The 22,532-nt window shown below is 37.1% G+C and overlaps 2 protein-coding genes across 14 annotated transcripts; both read left to right on the top strand.

Annotated features, from left to right (window-relative positions):
* The first annotated feature begins 344 nt into the window (after positions 1 to 344).
* LOC110615739 lies at positions 345 to 17,578 on the top strand. 13 transcript variants are annotated; one of them, XM_021757800.2, is made up of 8 exons: positions 345 to 841; positions 8,163 to 9,803; positions 9,885 to 10,187; positions 10,310 to 10,364; positions 10,513 to 10,661; positions 15,748 to 15,834; positions 16,279 to 16,407; positions 17,113 to 17,578. In XM_021757800.2, the coding sequence occupies exons 1-8, from the start codon at positions 773 to 775 to the stop codon at positions 17,212 to 17,214; spliced, it is 2,535 nt and encodes an 844-aa protein (XP_021613492.1). In that variant the 5' UTR covers positions 345 to 772; the 3' UTR covers positions 17,215 to 17,578. The 13 variants fall into 13 exon arrangements, 5 of the variants coding, with proteins under 5 accessions (XP_021613492.1, XP_021613491.1, XP_043812678.1 ...); XM_021757799.2 differs by having other exon boundaries at positions 345 to 850; XR_006350713.1 differs by lacking the exon at positions 345 to 841 and adding an exon at positions 860 to 4,952 and having other exon boundaries at positions 10,527 to 10,661; positions 17,113 to 17,259.
* A 139-nt stretch (positions 17,579 to 17,717) lies between these two features.
* On the top strand, positions 17,718 to 19,258 carry LOC110615741 (LRR receptor-like serine/threonine-protein kinase SIK1). The gene has a single exon (XM_021757805.2). It carries the CDS (start codon positions 17,810 to 17,812, stop codon positions 19,088 to 19,090), a length of 1,281 nt encoding a protein of 426 aa, XP_021613497.1. The 5' UTR covers positions 17,718 to 17,809; the 3' UTR covers positions 19,091 to 19,258.
* Positions 19,259 to 22,532: the final 3,274 nt, after the last annotated feature.

The raw sequence follows: 22,532 nt of genomic DNA, 5'->3' as shown, positions 1-22,532 counted from the left end.
AATAGTTAATTATAAAAAATTAATTGAAATAGTGAGTCTTAACAAGTAGTTTATCAAAACAGGTAAACAAGACCGTAAAATAAATAATATATGGTAATTTATCATTTTAAATAAAAAAATTTTTTATCGCTTATTTTAAAAAAAAATCAAAGAGAGAAATTACTGTTGATAAAATTACATAAATGTCATTTTATATTGATTATCATTTTTATTTTATTATCTTATATTTTCTATTATTCCACTATATCTATAAAAAATAAATGAGAAAAAATAAAAAGTATTTTCCTTTTCATATTAAAAAATTAGAAATATTAACCACATTGAAGCAGAGAAATGTGAGGGGAAAAGGTTAGTTATTTCGGGTATGGACTATTCAGTCAATAGTCAAACCGAGCGCACCGCCCCGGGACACTTGAGCAACCAAAGTTTCCCACTTCCCGTCACCTGAGAAAATCACTGCCAGGGAAAATTCCTTTTGGGTTTTTGTTGCTCTTCAGTAAGTGCCTAGGTGCCCTATCTCGACGACGATTTCAGGGAAAATCCAAGAAATCGCCGGTCTCTTCACCTCACCTGCTCGCTTGAGACGACACGAAATCTTCCTTTGTCGACGTTTCACTCAAAAGGGCTTCTCTTTCTCCGTGCTTGTAGCGCTATTGTTTTTCTCTGTTCAGTATTTTCCTCTTAAACTCCACTTTGTCTCAGAAGCAAAACAGTCACAGTTCTGAGAGTCTACAGAAGGAATAGCGAGACTGAGTTTATTAGGTTTCTAGGCATGGGAGCTCTTGCTTCTGCCTCTCATTGGATGCCAGAGGATGATCTTTTGTTAAAGAATGCTGTAGAGGTAATTTTTGTAAGTATTATTTATGTTTCCCTTTTCACCAATTTGTTAACTGTGTGTTCAATTTCAAGTCCCTTGTTTGAAGATTGGGATTGTTTCTGATAGGAACTGGAGTTTTGCATTAAAAGGAAAGGTTTTTGTTTTTTTAGATTAATGTGGAAATAATCTTTGGCGTATTACTGAACCGATTCCTTCTTTATGTGATCGTAAAATTGGGGAGAATTCTTTTGTTTCTCTTTAATTTTTGCTGCATTTAGTTTGCATTCGAGTTTTTGGACATGCAAAGTATAATGATATTACTGGTGATTTTTTATGATATACTGCTTGCTATATCTGTTTCTGTTGTTACCTTGGTTATGAATTTATAATGGGTTTCGTGTGCTGAAGCATCAATTGTTTGGTCCAAAATGTCCACAGTTTTTCCCTTACACTATGCACGAAAGTGGGTTCCAGGGGTTTAAAGGTGAACCTCTTAATGGAGGTTAAACGTTTACATCCATTAATCTTCTACAACCAATTTTTCTTCACATGACCTTTGGGGTTAAAGGATGCAATTAAACTTCTGTTTTACTGCTACTTCATCCATCCATTAACCTCATAAAGTGGATTTAATTAATCTTTCTTTACATTTTTTTTCTTTCCTATAACCTTATTATTTTCTCTTTCCATGGACCTAAAATTTCCAAGAAATGCCTAAATATATACACTTCGGCATGTTGTCATTTCATTTGTTATGTGGGATTGCTGGTAAAAGATTCTTTACATTTGGATTTCAAATCAGGAAATTTGATCCATGCTAGATATGGTGTTGCGTGCAGTTGTTCAATATGACAATTGACACATAGTTGAAGGAATTTGACCCAGAGTAGATAGTTTGCAGCTACATGCAAGATTATGTTGTGGTGGTTTAGGCCTGGGATTGGGACAGCTGGAGTTGACCAATAAATATATTCTATCAGTCATACTTGGGTATTAATTGAATTCACAAATGGAGAATTTGGGTTTATGTGTGATTTTGGGATGCTGTCTTTATTAAGTGTCAACTTTGTAAATTCACCCACTTTTGGAGCGATTGCAATGAATATATCTGCAGTTCTTATTATGCAGGGAAACAATGATCTGGGAATATTATATAGCATGTTAGTTAGTTAAGGACCACAAAAATAAACATGAAAGCTACTTCTGAAGTCTTATTTTGGCGTTAGAATCTGGACAAATTAGATTGCATGCATCTCTTTCAAGGGACATGGATATATGCTGTAGGCACATGCCTTTATATTGAGTTATTGACAATATTGAGAAAATATGTGTCCATGGGATTGTACTGTTGCATGCAAATTTAAGAATCTATTGGCCCAAGCTATCAGCATATTTTGGAAGAATTGTTGTCTAATAGATGAAGTCTATGCTTTTTTTAACAGCTTTTCTTGCACGAGGTACATCTGCACTTTGTATGATTATGCAGTAAAAATTAAATAGCTGGCTAGTCGGTAATTTTTTAGAGTCCTTAAAGCAAGTGGATTTTGACGGGCTAGGAAGGGATTCCATACTTGTTATATTCCTTTGGTCTCCAGTTTGTTTAGGAAGCTTTAGTGTTATAGACGCTTTTATCGGCAAGACTTGTCATCGACAACAGCAAGTAGATCTCGGCTCAAATATTTAGTTATCCTTTCTAGAAAATACTAGTTTCAGATAAGGATGAGTTATTAGACTAAGAATATGCTGTCATTATCTTATCTTTTTAAGTGTTATTTTACTATTTTATTTTAAATAGAACTTGTGATTTACTTTGAACTATTTGCAGTAGGACTCTATTTGTAATCTCTATTTATAGAGATGAATTTTTATTAATAAGGCAAGCATATTCTAAAATACAAATTGAGATTAGAGGCTCTTTCTTTAATGAGTCTTGAGGTAACGGGGCTCCCTCCAACGAGCTCCATCACAATAATCATAGGTTCAGCAAATTGAGGAAGAAACAGAAATAAGGGAAAGGCTGCTGCAGCTAAAGACTCGGTAGTTCGTTGACCGTTCCTTGACAAGAGAATTCAACAACTTGGTATCAAAGCCAAAGTGTCATGGGAGAATCAAGGGATGATCTGCGAGCATTACTCTAGGAAATTCATGCCCAGAATGAAGCTCGAGTAGCACTATCACAATCCCGCCTGAAAGTATAAATTCAGGCTTTGTCGCGACAAATACAAGAGCTGGTGGGGAACTCGAACCCAAATCGGGACAAGGAACTCGAGGTAGAGATCGATAGCAGTAACAAAAATCACTCAAAAAGCCATTCCGAGCCAACGGAAGGTCGTCCTTTTGCTGGAATTGTGCCAAGATATTCCAAGCTAGATTTTCCAGTGTTTGATGGTTCTGACCATCCTTTAAGCTGGTTGCACAGGTGCAAACAATTTTTTGCTAATCAACGGACACTGGAGGAGGACAAGGTAGGGTTGGTAGCATTGCATCTGTTAGGAGAAGCTTAACTTTGGTTCTACAAATTGAATCAGGAGGAATCTGAGATGTCTTGGATAACTTTTAAGGGTTATTGGAACCTGAGATTTGGACCATCCCTCCAAGGAAATCCCTCGGGAGAGTTGGTCAACTTTAAACAAACAGAAAGAGTAGAAGAATATCAAAAGCAATTCCAATGCCTTTTATCACGAGCTAATACTTTTCGAGCAGACCAACAAGTTGATTGTTTTATTGTTGGGTTAACTGAAAGTATACGATTGGATGTCGAAATACAGAATCCTCCCAATTTGGTCACAGTTATGAATCTTGCTCGATCCTTTGAAAGAAAACAGCATCTGGGTAGGAATGTAGGCCACTGAAAAAATTATCTAGTTGAATCAAAAGCTTGTGCAAGCTCCTTTCACCAACAAGGCACTGTCGGAGATGGCAGCGGGCTTCACGGCTATTTCTAGAAGTGGTAGTAGTGCAACTCCTTTTATAAAAAAATTATCCAGAAACGAAATGGCAAATAGGAGGGCAAAAATATTGTGTTACAATTGCGATGAATTGTATAGTCCCACACATCAATGCAAAAGACTATTTTGGTTAAAACTGGACAATACTCATGTGGCACCTGAAGAAGAAGAAGGATCTGAGGACAATCTGACAATTTCATTGCACGCAATCACAGGCTTGCAAAATCCCAGAAACATGCCTAAATCCAGAATCATGCAACTGATAGTTGAAATACAGGGCTATCCAATGAAGGTGTTGGTGGACTCGGGTAGCACACATAATTTTCTTAGCCAAGTAGGGCTTGAAAATAGCAATTGATCAGCATAATGGTCTGCAAGTGACAGTAGCAAATGGCTAGAAAATTCCTAGCATGGGGAGGAGTAAGAAAAAACTATCCATCGCAGGTGTGTTTTTTCCAATTGACTTTTACATTATATCACTAGATGTTTTTGGTATTGTTTTGGGTGTTGAATGGCTGCTCACATTAGGCAAGATAGAGTGGGATTTCAATACACTGACCATGAGTTTTCAGTTTGGAAACCAATGCATCACCTTGGAGGGACTCCACTCTGATCCTCTACCACATGTTCACTTGATTAGATCCACCACTGACCAACAGCCCTTGGATGCAATACTAGAGGAATTCCCGGTCCTCTTTCAAGAACTCACGGGATTGTCGCCTATTAGGAAATGTGACCATTGCTTCTGTTTACTTTCAAGTTCTTCCCTGGCAGCGGTCCGACCATACCGCTATCCTTACCTTCAAAAAGATGAAATTAAAAACCAGTGTGATGAGATGTTGTGCCAAGGAATTATCCGTCCAAGCCACTCTCCTTTTTCTTCACCAATATTGTTGGTTAAAAAACAGGATGGGTCATGGCGATTTTGTGAGAACTACTGTGAGCTGAATGCGAAAACAGTGAATGATAAATTTCTAATTCCAGTTGTGGATGAATTACTTGATGAACTTCACGGAGCCCACTATTTTACTAAGTTAGATTTATGATCTGGCTATCATCAAGTTCGGATGAAAAAAGAAGACGTGGAGAAAACACCATTTCAAACTCATCATGGGCACTTTGAGTTTCTAGTCATGCCCTTTGGCCTCACCAATGCTTCCTCAACATTTCAAGCATTAATGAATGAGGTATTTCAACCTTATCTTCGGAAATTTGTTCTGGTTTTCTTTAATGACATTTTGATTTACAGCAAAACATGGGAGGAACATTTGCATCACATACAGTTAGTATTTAAGTTATTTCGTTTCCACTGCCTGTTCTTAAAACAATCAAAGTGCTCCTTCGGAGAACTACAAGTTTCCTATTTGGGCCACATCATTAATGCTACAGGTGTATCCGCAAATGCCACCAAGATTCAAGCCATAACAAAATGGCCTCTCCCATATTCTATCACGACTCTATGTGGGTTACTCGGGTTGATTGACTATTACAGGAAAATCATTCGAGATTATGGTATCATCGCCGCACTGCTCACACAACTTTTCAAGAAAAATAACTTCAATTGGAATAATGAGGCAGCAGCTTCTTTTGCAAAATTGAAACAGGCCCTGATTCAAGCCCCAGTCCTCTGCTTGCCAAACTTTGAAAAGGAATTTGAAGTGGAATGTGATGCATCTAAAATTGGAATTGGCACTGTTTTGCACCAACAGGAGTATCCTATTGCCTTTTTCAGTAGAAAATTGGCCATTCAACATCACAAATTAGCTGCCTATGAATGTGAATTGATTGGACTGGCAAAAGCCATTCAACATTGGTGGCTTTATCTTTGGGGAAGGCCTTTTGTCATTCGAACAATACAATCTCAAGTATCTCTTGGAGCAACGTTTAGCTGCATCTCCTCAACAACACTGGCTTAGCAAATTGATGGGCTTTAATTTTCGAGTAGACTACAAGATGGACAAGCATAATGTAGTGGCAAATGCACTTTCTCGCTGACATGAAGAGGGAGGACAATTGATGGCAGTTTCTCCTCCCACTGTTAAGATATTTGATGCCATTTGACAGGAGGTTGCAAATTCCACAAAGTTATTTCAGTTGCAACAACAAATTTCAGATGGACAAATGGATGCCGTGTGGAAAATTTGCAATGGGTTGCTTCTTTATCATAATAGGATCTACCTTCTTCCGGATTCACCATTGATCGCTATGATAATAAGTGCTGTCCATGATGGCACCCACGAAGGTGTTCAGAAAACGCTTCATCGCGTTCGCAGTGATTTCTTCTAGACAACAAGGAAAAGAGAATTCGTCACATAGATATTTCTTTTGAAAAGGATGATTGGGTTTGGCTTCGTTTGTATCTTTGTCGTTGTTTCACTATTACAAAACAGTAAGGAAACAAATTACTGCCGAAAGTTTTATAGCCCATTTCAAGTGCTGCAAAAAATAGAAAATGTGGTTTATCAATTGGCTTTCCCTTCCTCTAGCAAGATTCATGATGTATTTCATGTTTCCTTGCTAAAACCTTTCAAAGGGCATTCTGCCAACGACAATGCCCGCATGACCACCTGTGACAGATGGTCACGCACTTCCCGCACCAACACACAATATCTGGGCATTTCTCAACTGAGGGATTTGGGAAGTGTTGGTTCAATGGACTGGTTTAGCAGCTTCCGATGCCACGTGGGAGACTTTGGATGGCTTTCAGTAGGCTTATCCAGACTACCAGCTTGCGAACAAACTGTTTTCCGAGGAAGGGAGTGATGTTATAGACGCTTTTATCAGCAAGACTTATCATCGACAGCAGCTAGTAGATCTAAAAAGACTAGTTTCAGATAAGGATGAGTTTTATTAGACTAAAAATATGTTGTCATTATTTTATCTCTTTAAATGTTTTTGTTATAGTGCTATTTTATTCTAATAGGGATTTTGCTATTTTATTTTAAGTAGGACTTCTGATTTATTTTGGACTATTTACAGTAGGACTCTATTTGTAATCTCTATTTAATGAGATGAATTTTTATTAATAAGACAAATATATTCTAAAATACAAATCGAGATTAGAGGCTCTCTCTTTAACGAGCCTTGAGGTAAAGGGGCTCCTTTCAACGAGCTCCACCACAGCAGTCATAGGTTTAGCAAAGCGAGGAAGAAACATAAACAAGGGAAAGGCTGCTGCAGCTGAAGATTCGGCAGTTCATCAACCTGTGACAATATCCTTCACCAGAGAACTCAACATTTAGTGACCTAAATATCCTATTTAGATTCAGGGAGTCCAATCAAATTCTAGGATTGGGCATTGATACTTTTGTTGCATAAAGTATTAGCTACAGGAATGTGTGTGGTCCAAAGAATTTTAACAGTTTCCTTTAAATTAACTAGTAATACATGCTTACAAAAGTTCTATAAGAGATAATTATATACTATTACAGTGCATGTTATTGTCATGTTTTTTTTAGGGAAAATTACAAAAAAGTACCATGTGACTTTATCGATTTTTCATTTCAGGGTCTATGGTTCAATTTGTGTCAAAATAGTAATGGTGGTATCGCATTGTTAGTAAATAGTGGTAATTTTTAGATGCCGTCAGGAATGTTAATCTGAAAATCATATTTTGAGGTACTAATTTAACAAAAATTGAAGAAAATTGCTGCTATTTGCTAATGGTACGATACCACAGGTACTATTTTGATATAAATTAAACTATAGACCCCAAAGTGAAAATGAGTGAAACCACATAGTACTTTTTTATACTTTTTTCAATCTCTTAATGTTATATTATGTTTTCTCACAAAAAAATAAAAGACGAAGTAGGTTAATCTTACATAAACTGGCTGCCAGCCATGCAAAGGATCACTCATAAGACTACATTAGGAAAAAAGGGGAAAATGAATGATGAGGTTCCATTCAGCTATTCTTTTTGTGCAAACTTGAGACATTTGATTGTATCACGCATTAGTGCACATCTCATTGCCAAATCTTGAAACTAGGAAGCTTGAGATGACTTGCATATTGACAAATAATTCTTTTTATGTGACAGTATTTTTCCCTGGATCTAGTTCTCTCTTGGTGTCTTTATATTTCTGTTTTCACTGGACTAATTGGGAATGTAACAAATGGATTTTAACCTGCTTTCCGAATAGTACACCTATGAAGACTCCATGAAAATATGAACTAACAAGAGTCAGGGACAAAGCGAATATTGTCAATTGGTGCAAAACAGGTTTCCCTTATTTTGTTTTCATTTCAACTTTTTGGTAGGGTGGGGGATGGTTGCTATTATTGTCAAATTACTATCAATGAGTAGAGCTTGTTGGCCGTTGTTCTGTGTAGCCTGTTGAGATTATATGTATTACTGAAATATTTGATTTTGATTTGTTTGTTTCTTCTGTTTTCAGGCTGGTGCTTCCTTGGAAGCATTGGCTAAAGGTGCAGTGCAGTTTTCTCGAAGGTTCACTGTTCAAGAAATACAAGAAAGGTGGCATTCTCTCCTTTATGATCCAATTGTTTCTGCTGAGGCTGCTTTTCACATGATTGCGTTTGAGCAATCTGAATCAACTCTTTCATCAAAATTCAGTAGAGCCGGGAATACAAAAGAAAACAAATGTCTTTCTGGGAAAAGGAAAGCTGAAACTGTTCGTAGTTGCTACTATGCATTACGTAAAAGAATTTGCAATGAACCATTTAACAACATGGATCTGAGTTTTCTCATTGCACCCGCTGATAACAATTACATGGGTAATGAAGATGAACCTTTCTCTGGCAATTGTATACTTGGAGATCCAGTTCCAAATCATTTTGGACTCCAGGAATCTAATTTGGATATCGTGCATCATCCTTTTCCACAAATTGGGGATAATGATGCTGCCCATGCCTTTCATGCACAATTCCAGAAAACAGTCCAGGAGGATTATCCAGTGGTGCAAGAAAAAGTACATAAAGAGATTCCACAAATTCATGAAGAAAATATGTCCAAATCTAGAAATGGATCTGTGATTGGGGAATTTGGAACAGAAGAATTGGCAGTGAACAGTGACCAGGTGCATGGATGCTCTAAGTTTGGTGAAGATTATGTCTTTAGTTCTCCAATTCCAGAGTGTAGTGTGTCATTTCATAACTTGGAGTTCTCATCTCCACTTCCTGAGATGTCAATATGGAGGACAGATGAGGGGGTTTCACCACCAAGTATTCCAGTTAATATGCACACAGGAGACCCATTTTCACTTCCTGGTGATGGTGATACTAAGAATACATGCATGTCAGAATATGATATCCACAGAGACTCCAGCTCGAAACTGGAAATACCAAGTGAGGAAATGAAAAATGTAGTTGCCAATACAGAAGGTTATCTGGCTGAACTTTCCAGTTCTCTTTTAAATTTCTCAAACGAGGAAGAACTTCTATTCACAGATGATGATGGAAAAGATGCAATCGACAAGTCTTACTATGATGGTCTAAGTTCACTTTTGCTAAGTTCGCCAAATGATGCAAATCAAGATCACATGGGGAAAACAACTGAACTAGAATCTTCTGTAGCTCCAGATTATCTTATAAATAAGTCTGGTACAAGTCATGGGCAATTAGATGAAGATAGGGGGTCCCATCACAGTGTTGATGCAGTTGGAGATTCAGATGTTCAATTTCATGCATCTGCATCAAGTTCAAAGCCTCAACTCCCTGAACTGACCGTTGAAGTTATTATCTGCACATTAAACACTGAGGATCCAGAGATCCCATGCAATGATGATGTTGTCTTTATGAATAACTTGCATTCAAAATCATTTTCCTCAATAGCACGTCGGAATTTTCATGACATTAGTAAACCAAATTCTTCAATTGTTGAGGAATTTTCAAGCAATTCAAAAACTAGTGAAGGAGGTCCAGCATTCATGCAGAGAGATCTAGAAAATCCTGGTCAATCTCATGCATCTTCTCATATGATAAGATTGCAGGTATGGCCAGAAATCAGCTCTCTTCATCCAGTTGGTGACCATGGAGTTAAAATTGAGTTGCCTAATGGTAGCTCCTCTCACAGGACTGTAAGTATTGCTTATAATGGTCCTTTGCAAACTAATTCAGCAAATGCTGGTACTGAAACTCTTGTACCTGCTAAACTGAAGGAAGAAACTCCAGAAGTTGTGCCGCTGAAGCATTTTAGCAATAATGCTGCTGATTCTTCAATGGAGATACCAGCTGTTGCTCCTGATGGCTATAAGTGTTCTACCCAGACAGATGTTAGTGATGTCAAACAGGACCTATATGCTGTAACAAGGATTCAAAATCATCATTCGTCACATGCTAAATTGGTGTCTACAGGTATTATATCCTCAGAAGATGGGATAAACCATCCATTATCAGATCCAGAAGAACCTCCCATAGAAAGTGACGATGATGCGCCTTATTTTTCAGATATTGAAGCAATGGTAGAATTTATTAGTCCTTGCGATAGTAGAGTTTTTTTTCTTTTAATATATTTCTTCAGTTTCTCTGGCATATGCTATTTTTCTGCTCCATTGTGATATTTTTCCACTTATTATATTGTCAGATACTTGATATGGATTTAGATCCAGAAGACCAGGATTTATATTCCAGTGAGGAAGGTAATAGAATATCTGCATAATGTTCATTTAATTGCTAGCTATATGGATGTGAACATGTCCTCATGAGCGTTTCAATAGATAATAGCTTAGTATGTTTAATAGCTTAGTATATTGGCATTTGTATACAAATTTAAGTGATTATCTGCAGTCTCAAGATATCAGAACGAGGACATGAAGAGGGCAATTATGAGGCTGGAGCAGGGTGCTCATTCTTGTATGCAAAGAGCCATTGTGTCTCAAGGAGCATTTGCTGTTTTATATGGCCGCCATTCAAAGCATTATATTAAGAAACCTGAGGTATCTAAAAGGAATAAACTTGCCTAATTGCTTAACCTTTCTGTGTTGGCTATAGACCTGGCTGGTTTGAAACGTGAATTGGACTAGGACCAGACCGGATCAACAGTTCCAGTTCATGAACTGGCTCAGGCCCAGGTCCCCTTTCTTGAACCTTAATTGATTCTGTCTCCAAACTGCTGGTTTGAACTTGTGGTTCCAAACTGGAACCACTATGAATTGAAAATTCATCCCCCCTCCCCCACCCCTTTTTAGGAAAGAGAAACTTATATTGGTTCCCTTTAATTGTTTTACGTTATAAACTTATAAATGATGTCTTATAAACTTAATATCTTATTAGTTTATCTCATAATGTGTAGAATATCAATATTGTTGTAATGTTTTGAAAATTCTAAATTGGGGCCAGACTGGAACCATTTTGATAACGGAAGCTAGCCGAACCGGTCCTTGTCCAGGTCTATCTATAACCGTAAATTTTCTACCAGTCGTATTAGGAGTTAATATTAGTCAGTTCGGCTTGGTTTGAAAAATCAGAAACCCGAATAAAATTGAAATTTTTAGAGGAACAAACCAAATCAAAAGGAACTAAGAAATCCAAAATTCTCAGTAAATCAAACCAAACTTAATTGATTTGGTTCAATTTAAATTTCAAATTAGGTTCTTATTTTAGACTAATTTCAAACTCAGTTTCAGTTATATTTTCTATTTTTAATTCTAATTTCAGACCTAATAATGACTATCTTAAAAAAAAAAGTAATAATCTCATGTCAAATGATTTTCTCATAAAACTGAACAAAGAAAAAACCTAATTTCTTAAAAACATGGCAGATTACTGAAAAGCCAAAATGAATTTCTGGATTAAATCAGTTTGGTCGGTTTAAACTTGTAGAAAGATAATATTTATTATATATCACAATAGAGATTACAACCTATTTATACATGAGAGACGGTAACTAAACAGGAAGGAAAATCAAGCCTATGATTATACAATCCCTAAGATTAAGCAACTGACTCATCTATCAATATTTACTTCCTATATTAACATATTTACTTTCTATAACTTATAACACTCCCCCTCAAGTTGGATCATAAATGTTAATCATGCCCAACTTGTTACATATATAATCAACTCGAGTCCCATTTAGAGTTTTAGTGAAAATATCTCCTAATTGTTCTCCAGTTCGGATATGTCGTATTGATATTATCTTTTGTTGGACCTTTTCACGAACAAAATGACAATCAATCTCGATGTGTTTAGTCCTCTCGTGAAATACTGGATTGGAGGCAATGTGAATAGCTGCTTGATTATCACACCACAACTTAGCAGGCACCGAATTTGTGAACCCAACTTTTTCCAATAGTTGACGTACCCACAAGATTTCACAAACGGCTTGTGCCATAACTCGATATTCAGATTCAGCACTAGAATGGGAGACCACATTTTGCTTCTTACTTTTCCATGAGACCAAGTTACCTCCCACAAAAACACAATACCCAGTAATTGACCTCCTATCAACTTTCGAGCCTGCCCAATCAGCATCACAAAAGCATTCAATATTTGAGTGCTCATGGTTACCATAGAATAGGCCTCGCCCTGGGGCCCTTTTAAGGTAACAAAGAATCTGTCCCAGAGCATCCCACTGGGCAACAGTAGGAGAAGACATAAACTGACTTACCACACTCACTGAATATGCAATATCAGGACGAGTCACCGTCAAATAATTCAGCTTGCCAACTAATCTTCTATACCTTCCAGGATCTGCAAATGGCTCACTGTCTTCTGTGGTAAGTTGAAGGTTAGGGGTCATTGGGGCACTACAAGGCTTAGCACCCAATTTTCCTGTTTCTGCCAACAAATCAAGAACATATTTTCTTTGAGACAAGAAGATGCCTTTCTTACACTGCATAACTTCGATTCCCAAGAAATATTTCAAGGAACCCAAATCCTTTGTATGAAACTGTGTTTTAAGAAATTCTTTTAAGGATGTGATGCCAGCAATGTCACTTCCTGTGATAACGATATCATCCACATATACTACAAGTAGAATTACTCCACTATCAGAATTTCTATAAAACACTGAGAGATCACACTTACTCATCTTCATTCCAAACTGTTGGACCACCTTACTAAACCTGCCAAACCATGCCCGAGGACTCTGTTTCAAGCCATAAAGCGATTTTCGAAGTCTACAAACCTTACCTGACTACTGAGCAACAAAACCAGGTGGTTGCTCAATATAAACCTCCTCCTGAAGATCACCATGAAGAAAAGTATTTTTAATATCCAGTTGATGCAAAGGCCAATCATGAGTAGCCGCCAAGGAAATAAACAATCGGGCAGATGCGAGCTTGGCAACTGGGGAGAATGTATCAGAATAGTCAACTCCATAAGTTTGTGCATAACCTTTGGCCACTAAACGGGCCTTGAGGCGAGCAATAGATCCATCAGGATTTACTTTCACTGCAAACACCCATTTGCACCCAATAGTCCGCTTTCCTGGGGGCAAGGACATCAACTCCCAAGTACCATTAGTGTCAAGGGCCATCATTTCCTCTTCCATTGCAGCACGCCAACCAGGATGGGACAAAGCCTCAATAACAGTTTTGGGAATTGAAATAGAATCTAAAGCAGTGACAAAACAACGAGAAGAGGAGGATAATTGATCATAAGAGACACAAGATGAAATAGGATAAGTGCAAGTACGTTTACCTTTGCGAAGAGCAATGGGCAAATCCAAATCAGACAATGAAGGATCAGTAGGAGCAAGATCGGTCGATGAAGAAGCGGGTAGCGGAACGGAGTCAGAGTCCTCTAAGCATCTGGAATACACATGAAAGATGGGAGGGCGACCTGGCACATGAGCGAAAGGTGTAGGAGTAGTCTGAGGAGACGAAGAGTGAACAGTGTATAACAAGAGGTCATCTTCCTCCTCCTGGGTATTATAAACAGATGATGGCGGAAAAAACGGAGTGGACTCAAAGAATGTTACATCCGCAGACACAAGATACCGATTCAGATCAGGAGAAAAACAACGATACCCTTTCTGACGTCGAGAGTAGCCAAGGAAGACACATTTGAGTGATTTGGGATCCAATTTAGTAACTTGTGGATGAACATCACGAACAAAACAAGTACAACCAAAGATACGTGGCTCAATTGGAAACAAAGATTTAGTGGGAAATAAAATGTTATAAGGGATATCACCATGAAGGACGGAGGAAGGCATGCGATTGATCAAAAAAAAGCAGTGGATACAGCATCAGCCCAAAAACATTTAGGTACCTTCATTTGGAATAAGAGGGCTTTGGCTACTTCAAGAAGATGTCGATTTTTTCTTTCAGCAACTCCATTTTGTGAAGGAGTGGCAACACAAGAGAACTGATGAAGAATCCCTTTTTGTAACAAATAAGATTGAAATTCCCCAGAGAGATACTCTTTAGCATTATCACTTTGCAATATACGGATGGAAGTATTGAATTGGGTTTGGATTTCAGCATAAAATGCACAAAAAATAGAAAATAATTCTGAACGACTCTTCATTAAAAATAACCAAGTAGTACGAGAGAAATCATCAACAAAAGTAACAAAATACTTAAAGTCAGACTTAGACACAACAGGACAAGGACCCCAAACATCTGAATGGACTAACTCAAAGGGAGACGAAGCCCGTTTATTGACTCGAGACAGTGTAGGTAAACGATGATGTTTGGCAAATTGACAAGACTCACAATCTAGAATAGACAAAGAATGAAACTGTGGATATAACTTCTTCAAAACCGAGAGAGAAGGATGCCCTAAACGACAATGAACATCAAAATGTGTTAAACGCGTGGAGCATACCAGAGATCGAGGTAGCTGCTGATCCAAGACGTAAAGACTCTCTGACTCACTTCCTCTATCAATAATTTGCTTCGTCGAAAGATCCTGAAAAACACAGTGATCAGGAAAGAATAAGACACAACAATTCAATGCACGAGTGAGTTTACTCACGGAAAGCAAATTAAATGCGAACTTAGGGAGACATAACACTGAGGATACAGAAAGAGAAGGGGTTAAGTTGACATGACCAGAATCCATGACAGACGATTTAGTGCCATCAGCAAGAGTAACATAAGAAGGCGATGTATGAGACTCAAGATTGGACAAAAAGGTAGAATTACCTGACATATGATCGGTAGCACCAGAATCAATAACCCATTTGGAGGATGAAGACACAAGACATGCAGTAGAGTTACCTGACTCGGCAATTGCAGTGATAGAGGAGGAATTAGAAGATTTTATAGATGCTTGGTATTGGATGAATTGTGCATACTCATCTGCAGATATCAAAATTCCCTGATCGGAAGATCCATTCAATTTGTGTTCCGTGATTTTAGTCATCATAGGAATCACATCAGTTACGGTGGTGGTTTTAACTTCAGCCATAAGGACAACCAACCCAAAAACGATAGCAACAAAAGAAACACAGAATCAGAAAATAGTACCCGGCGTGAACAGTACCGATGAACAGTACCACGTGAACAGTACCGATGAACAGTACTGCGTGAACAGTGCTGATGAACAGTACCAAATAAAACACCTCCACCCAACACCCGAACGGCAAACAAACCTCAAATCTGACAAGGAGTCGGTGTGGTGACTCCAGCGATAGTGAGATCTAAATGTTACCCTTTATGGATAACCCAAATGAACGGAGCCTTAAATCTCCAAAAAAATTTTAAAACTTTACGAGAGAGAAAAGAGAAAAAAAATCTCTATGAGAAAGGCTCTGATACCATGTAGAAAGATAATATTTATTATATATCACAATAGAGATTACAATCTATTTATACATGAGAGACGGTAACTAAACAGGAAGGAAAATCAAGTCTATGATTATACAATCCCTAAGATTAAGCAACTGACTCATCTATCAATATTTACTTCCTATATTAACATATTTACTTTCTATAACTTATAACAAAACTCTTAACTAAATTCTACTCACCCTTAGTCGCACTTGACGCCTAGAACCTTTTTTTCATTTTTTAAATTTTCCCTTTCCTTTCTGTTCTTAAATTCTGAAGTTACATCTTGGGTACCATGTAGGTGTTACTTGGTAGAGCAACAGATGATGTTATTGTTGACATTGACTTGGGGAGGGAAGGGCTTGCAAATAAAATATCTCGACGGCAGGTGAGATGTGCTTTTGGCTGTGTTTCTTTTTTTGTGATTTGCTATTATGATGATGTAGGATTTTTCCCCTTTCTCTGTATAGGAAGCTTTCATGATTCACTACAGATTTTCATACTTCTCTTGACTGTTTTTTCTTCTTTCATGCTTTTTATATTCTTTCTTCATTTGAGGCAATTAGTAAATTCATCAAAAGTCATGCTTACTATGGAAGTTGAGAAATTTATTTTCAGGAAAAAATAAAGCTTCTGATTACAGAATGTCTTATACTGCTATAATATTATCCTACAACCTATGTTGTAAGGACTTGACACTGTAGACCAAGTACCTGCATTGATTGTTAAAACAGCAGTATGTCTGCATTCGATTAGGAGTAATCCATATCATAAAAACATTTGTAATCAGCTTATTATTTTAACTTTTTCTTTTTCTGTTTTATTTGTTTAGGCAGTTATAAATTTGGACAAAGGTGGATCTTTCCATCTGAAAAATCTTGGCAAATGTTCTATCTCGGTGAATGAGAAGGAAATGGCCCCTGGTCAGAGTTTAAACCTTACTTCCAGTTGTTTGATTGAGGTTTGTTACTGTAGATCTGTCTTAAGCATAGTATTCTTCATGCATGGTGCATCATGTTGAATCTATAGTGTACTCTTTTCAATCTTGTTGGTGTTGAACCTTTTTCTGTTAAATCTCCCAAGCCTGCCTTAACCTGTTAGTGTTAGGGAATTGGTTTTCCAATGTCAAGAACAGTCCTTTTCTTATGGTTACTTTGTTTAGAATCTTGGAGCGAACAAAATCAACCAAGCTCCTTTCTTTTTCCCTAAAAGCTAAGGGTCTTAGGTTATTTCTGTAGTATGCTTGGAACCTCATCCTTGGCTCTCTTCTTCCAAATGGCCATTTTCTGCCTTCAGGTACTTTTAAGTTTCCAACTAGACATGCAGAAGAAATTTTCAGTGGGTTCATCCACTAGATAATGAAGTTTTCAGTGGGTTCATGTGAAAAGAACTAGTAAGCTAGTATCTTTGATGTGCCAACTGTTCAACAAATCACTGTTTTTAACAATACAACCATCAAATTGACAATCATAAAAAATATTTATAGGTTCCTAGGTTAGTCCATAGGGGCAAGTTCTTCCTGTGCTAGAATGCTGATGATAAATTCTGAGGAAAATTTTAATATATTTTATTGCTATTATTTGTTATAGTCTTACTCTTGATGGATAGTAAAACTCCTCTAGACATCCATTCCTGAGCAACTCTAATGGAATTGGTTTATGTGCAGATAAGGGGTATGCCATTCATATTTGAGACAAACCAAACTTGTGTGAGACGGTATCTGGACAGCGTAACCCAGAACAGTCAAAGCCAGGGGCACCAACTTTGACCTGCTGCAAAGCTGTCTTGAATTGGAATCTCATCAGAAGGTGCCTTTTTTCTCCCTGCACTTTCTGGGTTGCAAACTATGTTCAACCTGTTGTACGTACGAGTGTATGACTACCGTAGAAATAGAACTTGCGTTTTCTCATTTGAGAAAACATTTTCCATATGTAGGAACTTTCGCCACCAACATCGTGCAAATAGCCTCTTCCTGAATTCAATTAGATAACAGATATTAATGGCATGATAATGTCTGCTATGTCAAGAATACAGTATTCTTTGAATTAGTTTTAGCTTACCAAGCTTTTCGGTTGAATTCTTTTGTACACGAAATACTGAGGATTCTTCATCATTATATTGTTTATTGTGAAGCTCTGAATCTCACTTCTATGCTGGGTTTTGAAAAACACTATTGATTTTTAGTTGCTTGCATACGTGTCAAGAAAAGCTGCTTCTGGTTAGGGTAATGAAATTTATATTTTATTACCAGGAATCATCTAAACATATTTTAAAAATTAAGACTGCTGCTTCCCTTCACTACTTCAATGAGTGCAGATCCAGTCCTTCCTCAAACTGCTGCTTCTACCGTTACTTCTTAAAAAATGTCAAAACGTAATTCAATTTCCATTCCCAAGCTCTTTCTGCCTTTTTTTGTTGCATTTCTGGAATTGTTGCTTGGAGTGGTAGATTCAAGGACTCACCATGGAGACGTACGAGTGCTCAAGGATCTAAAGAATGGATTGGACCCCAGGTCTGTAGCTCTTGGATCTTGCCTGAGCTCATGGGACTTCTCATTAGACCCATGCGACCACATCTTCAGCGACCAATTCACATGCGGTCTCAGGTGCGACCTCATTGTCTCAGGTTCATTTCGAGTCACGGAGATCACTCTTGACCCTGTTGGTTACTCTGGTTTGCTTTCTTCCGTCTCCTGGAACCTCCCTTACTTACAAACCCTTGACATCTCTGATAACTCGTTCTCTGGCTCAGTCCCCGACTCTTTCGCCAAGCTCATTGGTCTTCGTCGGCTTAGTCTCTCCAGAAACTCTCTCTCCGGCAAGTTACCAGTCTCGCTTGGGTCTCTCTCCCACCTGGAAGAGCTCTATCTTGATAACAATCATCTCCAAGGACCCTTACCATCAAGCTTAAACTCTCTTGTAAACTTAAAAAGACTCGAAATCCAAGGAAACAATTTCTCCGGTGAGTTGCCTGATCTGCATTCCCTAAAAGACTTGTACATTCTCGATGCTAGCGATAACAAATTTTCCGGGCAACTTCCTTCGACATTGCCAATGTCTCTTGTCGAGCTCTCTATGCGAAACAACCAATTGAAAGGAAATCTTCCCAACAATGTGGGGGATTTGGAGTATTTACAGGTGTTAGATCTCAGCCACAACAAATTATCTGGGCCAATGTTATCAGTTCTTTTTGACCACAGTTCTCTTCAACAACTCACACTCTCTTACAACAACTTCACGTTCCTGCAAGTTCCAGGAACAATGGGTTTCACAAGCAAACTCATAGCTATCGATTTAAGCAATAATGATCTTGGAGGCCTATTGCCAGCTTTTCTGGGAATGATGCCAAATTTGTCTGCTTTAAATTTAGAGCATAACAAGTTTACAGGAATGATACCTACCCAGTACGCTCTGAAAGCCGCTGTTCCCAGGGCTCATACGTCGTCGTTTGAGAGGCTGTTATTGGGTGGGAACTACTTGTTCGGTCCTATCCCGGGTCCACTAATCGGTTTAAAGCCGGGTTCGGTTAATGTGAGCCTGGTTGATAATTGTTTATACAGGTGTCCTGACATCTATTTCTTTTGCCAAGGTGGGGATCAGAAATCTTTAGTGGATTGTAAGATCTCTGGCAAATCAATTCCTTAAATAATATAAACCCAAACCAGATTTGTATTGTATTATATTATAATTTCTCTTCTTTATTGTTTCCTTGATCTCTGACAAAAGTGGTCTTTCCCTGCAAAATACAAAACTCTTATTAATAATCAAGGAAAATGTGTATTAATGGAATCTCACTGTTATATAAAAATGGGCTTATTTTTTAAAAAAAATCTTAAATTATAGGGAATTTTTCTTTTTAGTGTCGGTTTTTTTTATAAGAAATAAGAAAATAATAGAATAATTTTACTTTTGTAAAAATAAATCTATTGAAAATAATAGGGATAATGATAAAATTAAAGAAAAAAAATTTAATGTTTCCTTAACTTTCTAAAATAGATTTTTTGAAATAGCATTTAAAAGTAAGTAAGACGGATAAATTAATTTATAATTAGAATCTTAATATGCTCATATTTAATAAAAAAGTAAAATTTATTAATTTTATAAAGAAGTAAAGTTATTTAATTTTAATAAATGAATATAAATGAGAACACATTTTAAAAGAAAGTAAATTTCATTTAGTGTTTTAATTATTTTAAACAGAAAATTTCTAATATATTAAATATATAAATAAATCTATCCCCCTCAGATGGTGGGAGTATAAACTAAAACTGATCATGGGTTGTTCTCAGTACGGAGTTGCATGCATAATAATAATAAAATAATGTGTTAGACATGAAAATATCTTGGGTTTTTTTTTTTTTTTTTTTTTTTTTTTTTTTGCCGAAGGAAATATCTTGGGATTAGGTGATCTTATTTTATGTGATGTCACATGTCATCCATAATTGAAAATTCTAATTTGCAAAGCTTGAGAAAAGGCAGTTCTTAATGCAATTACTAAAAAATTGCAGCATCTCCACTTTCCATGTGCACTGCTTTAATTAGCTTCAGCAACATGTTCTCAGCCCCGAGTTTAGGGGTGTCCACGAAAATCAACCCAAATTTTAAGCTCATGAGTTTTTTCGAGTTTATTTAATTTGAATGTATGACAAATTATTAATAAATTTATATTTATTTCATTTAAAAAATAAATAAATTAAATTAAATCAGCTCTCCAATATTCATAGACAAATTTAAAATAAATTCACTAAATATAAAATATTTATTTTATTTAGGAGAATTGAACTTTAGATTGAGACGATATAAATTTGGGCTCAAAGAATGGGCCTATTTAGATCTCTCCGGGTCCCTTTTCCAGAGGCCATAACTGGGCCCTTATCTTTGAGCACCTCTCTTGATGGGACAGCCCAGCCCGCTAATATCTTGGGTTTGGTTTTTAAGTGGTGGCTCGGACCTTGTCCTAAGCTGGTCCATCACTCCAAATTAGCCCTATTAATGCAACTCATTGCTTTGCCCAACTCATGATCCTTATTAACATACCCAGCTGACAGAAATCAGAAACAACAGCTTACTCTCTATCAGAAAGTTGAAATTCAACTAAATATTTATTTTTTCGGAAGTGGTCCTTGGAGAAAACTTTATCCAATGTTCAGTATTATTGAAGAATGAGGAAAGTTTGTGGGAGGAAGTGAATGCTTGTTCCTCTCCTCCATACTTCTTCTCACTCACTCCCATAATATTGCTTTTAAATGTGTGAAGCATATGCAACCCCACCACCATCCCCAATCCTCTAATCTCTTACTATTTAATATCTCCCATGCCTTAGAAAAAAAAAAAAATCCATGGAGAAGATGGGCATCTCCAAAATAATATTATTATGTAGCTTTAGAGGTGTATACCACTTTGCTATTATTTTATTTTATACTAATTTGTTAATCATTTGGACCATCCACTTTAAGTTATATCATTAATGTTACTATTGGTTAGATGAATATAAATATATTATCTTTATTGGCTTAGCTTTTCCACTTTGGGTGTGCTTGACCCTAGAGGACCATTACCATCACATCCTTTCATTCGTTGTCAAATAGCTGGCCCAGCAAATTGTTTCAAGAATATTTTTATTTTAATTAAATTTTTATTAAAGGATAACATAGAACTCAATTTAAAATCAATTTTAATATATTTTATTAAATTTTTTTAATAATTAATTTCAATTATAGTTTTAAACTTAGAATTTTTCAGTTTAAAAAATGATTACAATGAAAAAAAGTGTATTGTATAGCTCATTTAAATTTTCATTTTAAATTAATTAAATTTAATTCTAATTCATTACTTAATGGATTCTAGTCTACTCAAGATTTGACAATTCACTTTCTTACTATTATTATTTTTTTATAGTATTGTTTTTCTTTGACGATTGATCATTTTTAAATTATTTAAGACATGATGATTTCAAAATGATTTCCTATCACGAATTAAAACTTATTAAGTTATTTAACAATTTATATTTATTATGTTGATTTAATAAAACTTGCCGACAAATATTACTAATAATATTCATCGAGAGGTGAAATTCCAAAGAAATAATATTTTCATAAAATTGATATTTTTTTATTAATATAAATAATTTTAATTTAATTAATTGAAAGGCATTAAAAAGTATAATGATTAAAATTTGATGACCGCTGGGCTCTTCCTTCCCGGTTTGGGGTCCAGCCCACAATGCAGGCCCATCATCCTGAAACCCTCGAACCTCACGACTCGCACTAAGTCTAGCTCCCCCTCTCCAAGGCCAGCCCGATCCTTCCGACTGGACCAGCCGATCCTCGTTGGGCTCGGCCCGTACCTCATCCTCTGGCCCAACCCGGAACCAGGAAGTAGATCCGCATGTCCCTCGTGTGGATCCACCCGCATACGCGTCCTGAAAGAATCAGAGGCCGTTACGCATGGAGCAGAGATCTGATTCCCTCGTACGTCCATATCAACGTAGCAGGGACAGGTGGACCAATGATATACGTTCTATTAGTACGTCACTAGCAGACAAAAGGAAACATATAAAAGGAGAAATACTCTCCTCTAGGTCTAGGCTTTTTCAGTTTCACAAAACCCATTGTAAATCCTATTTTCTGGATCTCAGATCATCAATTGGCGCCGTCTGTGGGAAACGAAGGAGATCTTTTCATCACCGGAGTTCCACTCTTAACAAAACCCACTGAGATCCATGATGACTAATCACAATGAAAGCAACCTTACCATCCCAAATGACCTGAGCTCTGCCCAAGAGGGGCAGCAGTTCTCCTTTTCTAGCCCTACAACACTAAACAACCAAACACCCATTCCTCTCAATCCCTCGCCAAGCTTGGCAGGGAATGCTCCCACCGCTACCTTATCCAACCAGGACCTTCAAACCATGGCCCTCCAACTACAGAACATCGCCCACTGGTTGAGGCAGATAATGCAACAAAGGGGCCTCAACACCCCGATAAATACACTCCCAGTGGTAGAAGAACCCCAAACCAACGAGCCCCAACCTGCCCTTGACCGTCTTCAAACCAACAGCCGTGGTACCGGAGAAAGAGGGAGAAGA

This window comes from Manihot esculenta, chromosome 5, assembly GCF_001659605.2.
Source record: "Manihot esculenta cultivar AM560-2 chromosome 5, M.esculenta_v8, whole genome shotgun sequence".
In the NCBI taxonomy this organism is placed as follows: domain Eukaryota; kingdom Viridiplantae; phylum Streptophyta; class Magnoliopsida; order Malpighiales; family Euphorbiaceae; genus Manihot; species Manihot esculenta.
The sequence above is the reverse complement of the archived record's forward strand: the minus strand, read 5'-3'. Positions and strand labels throughout refer to the sequence as shown.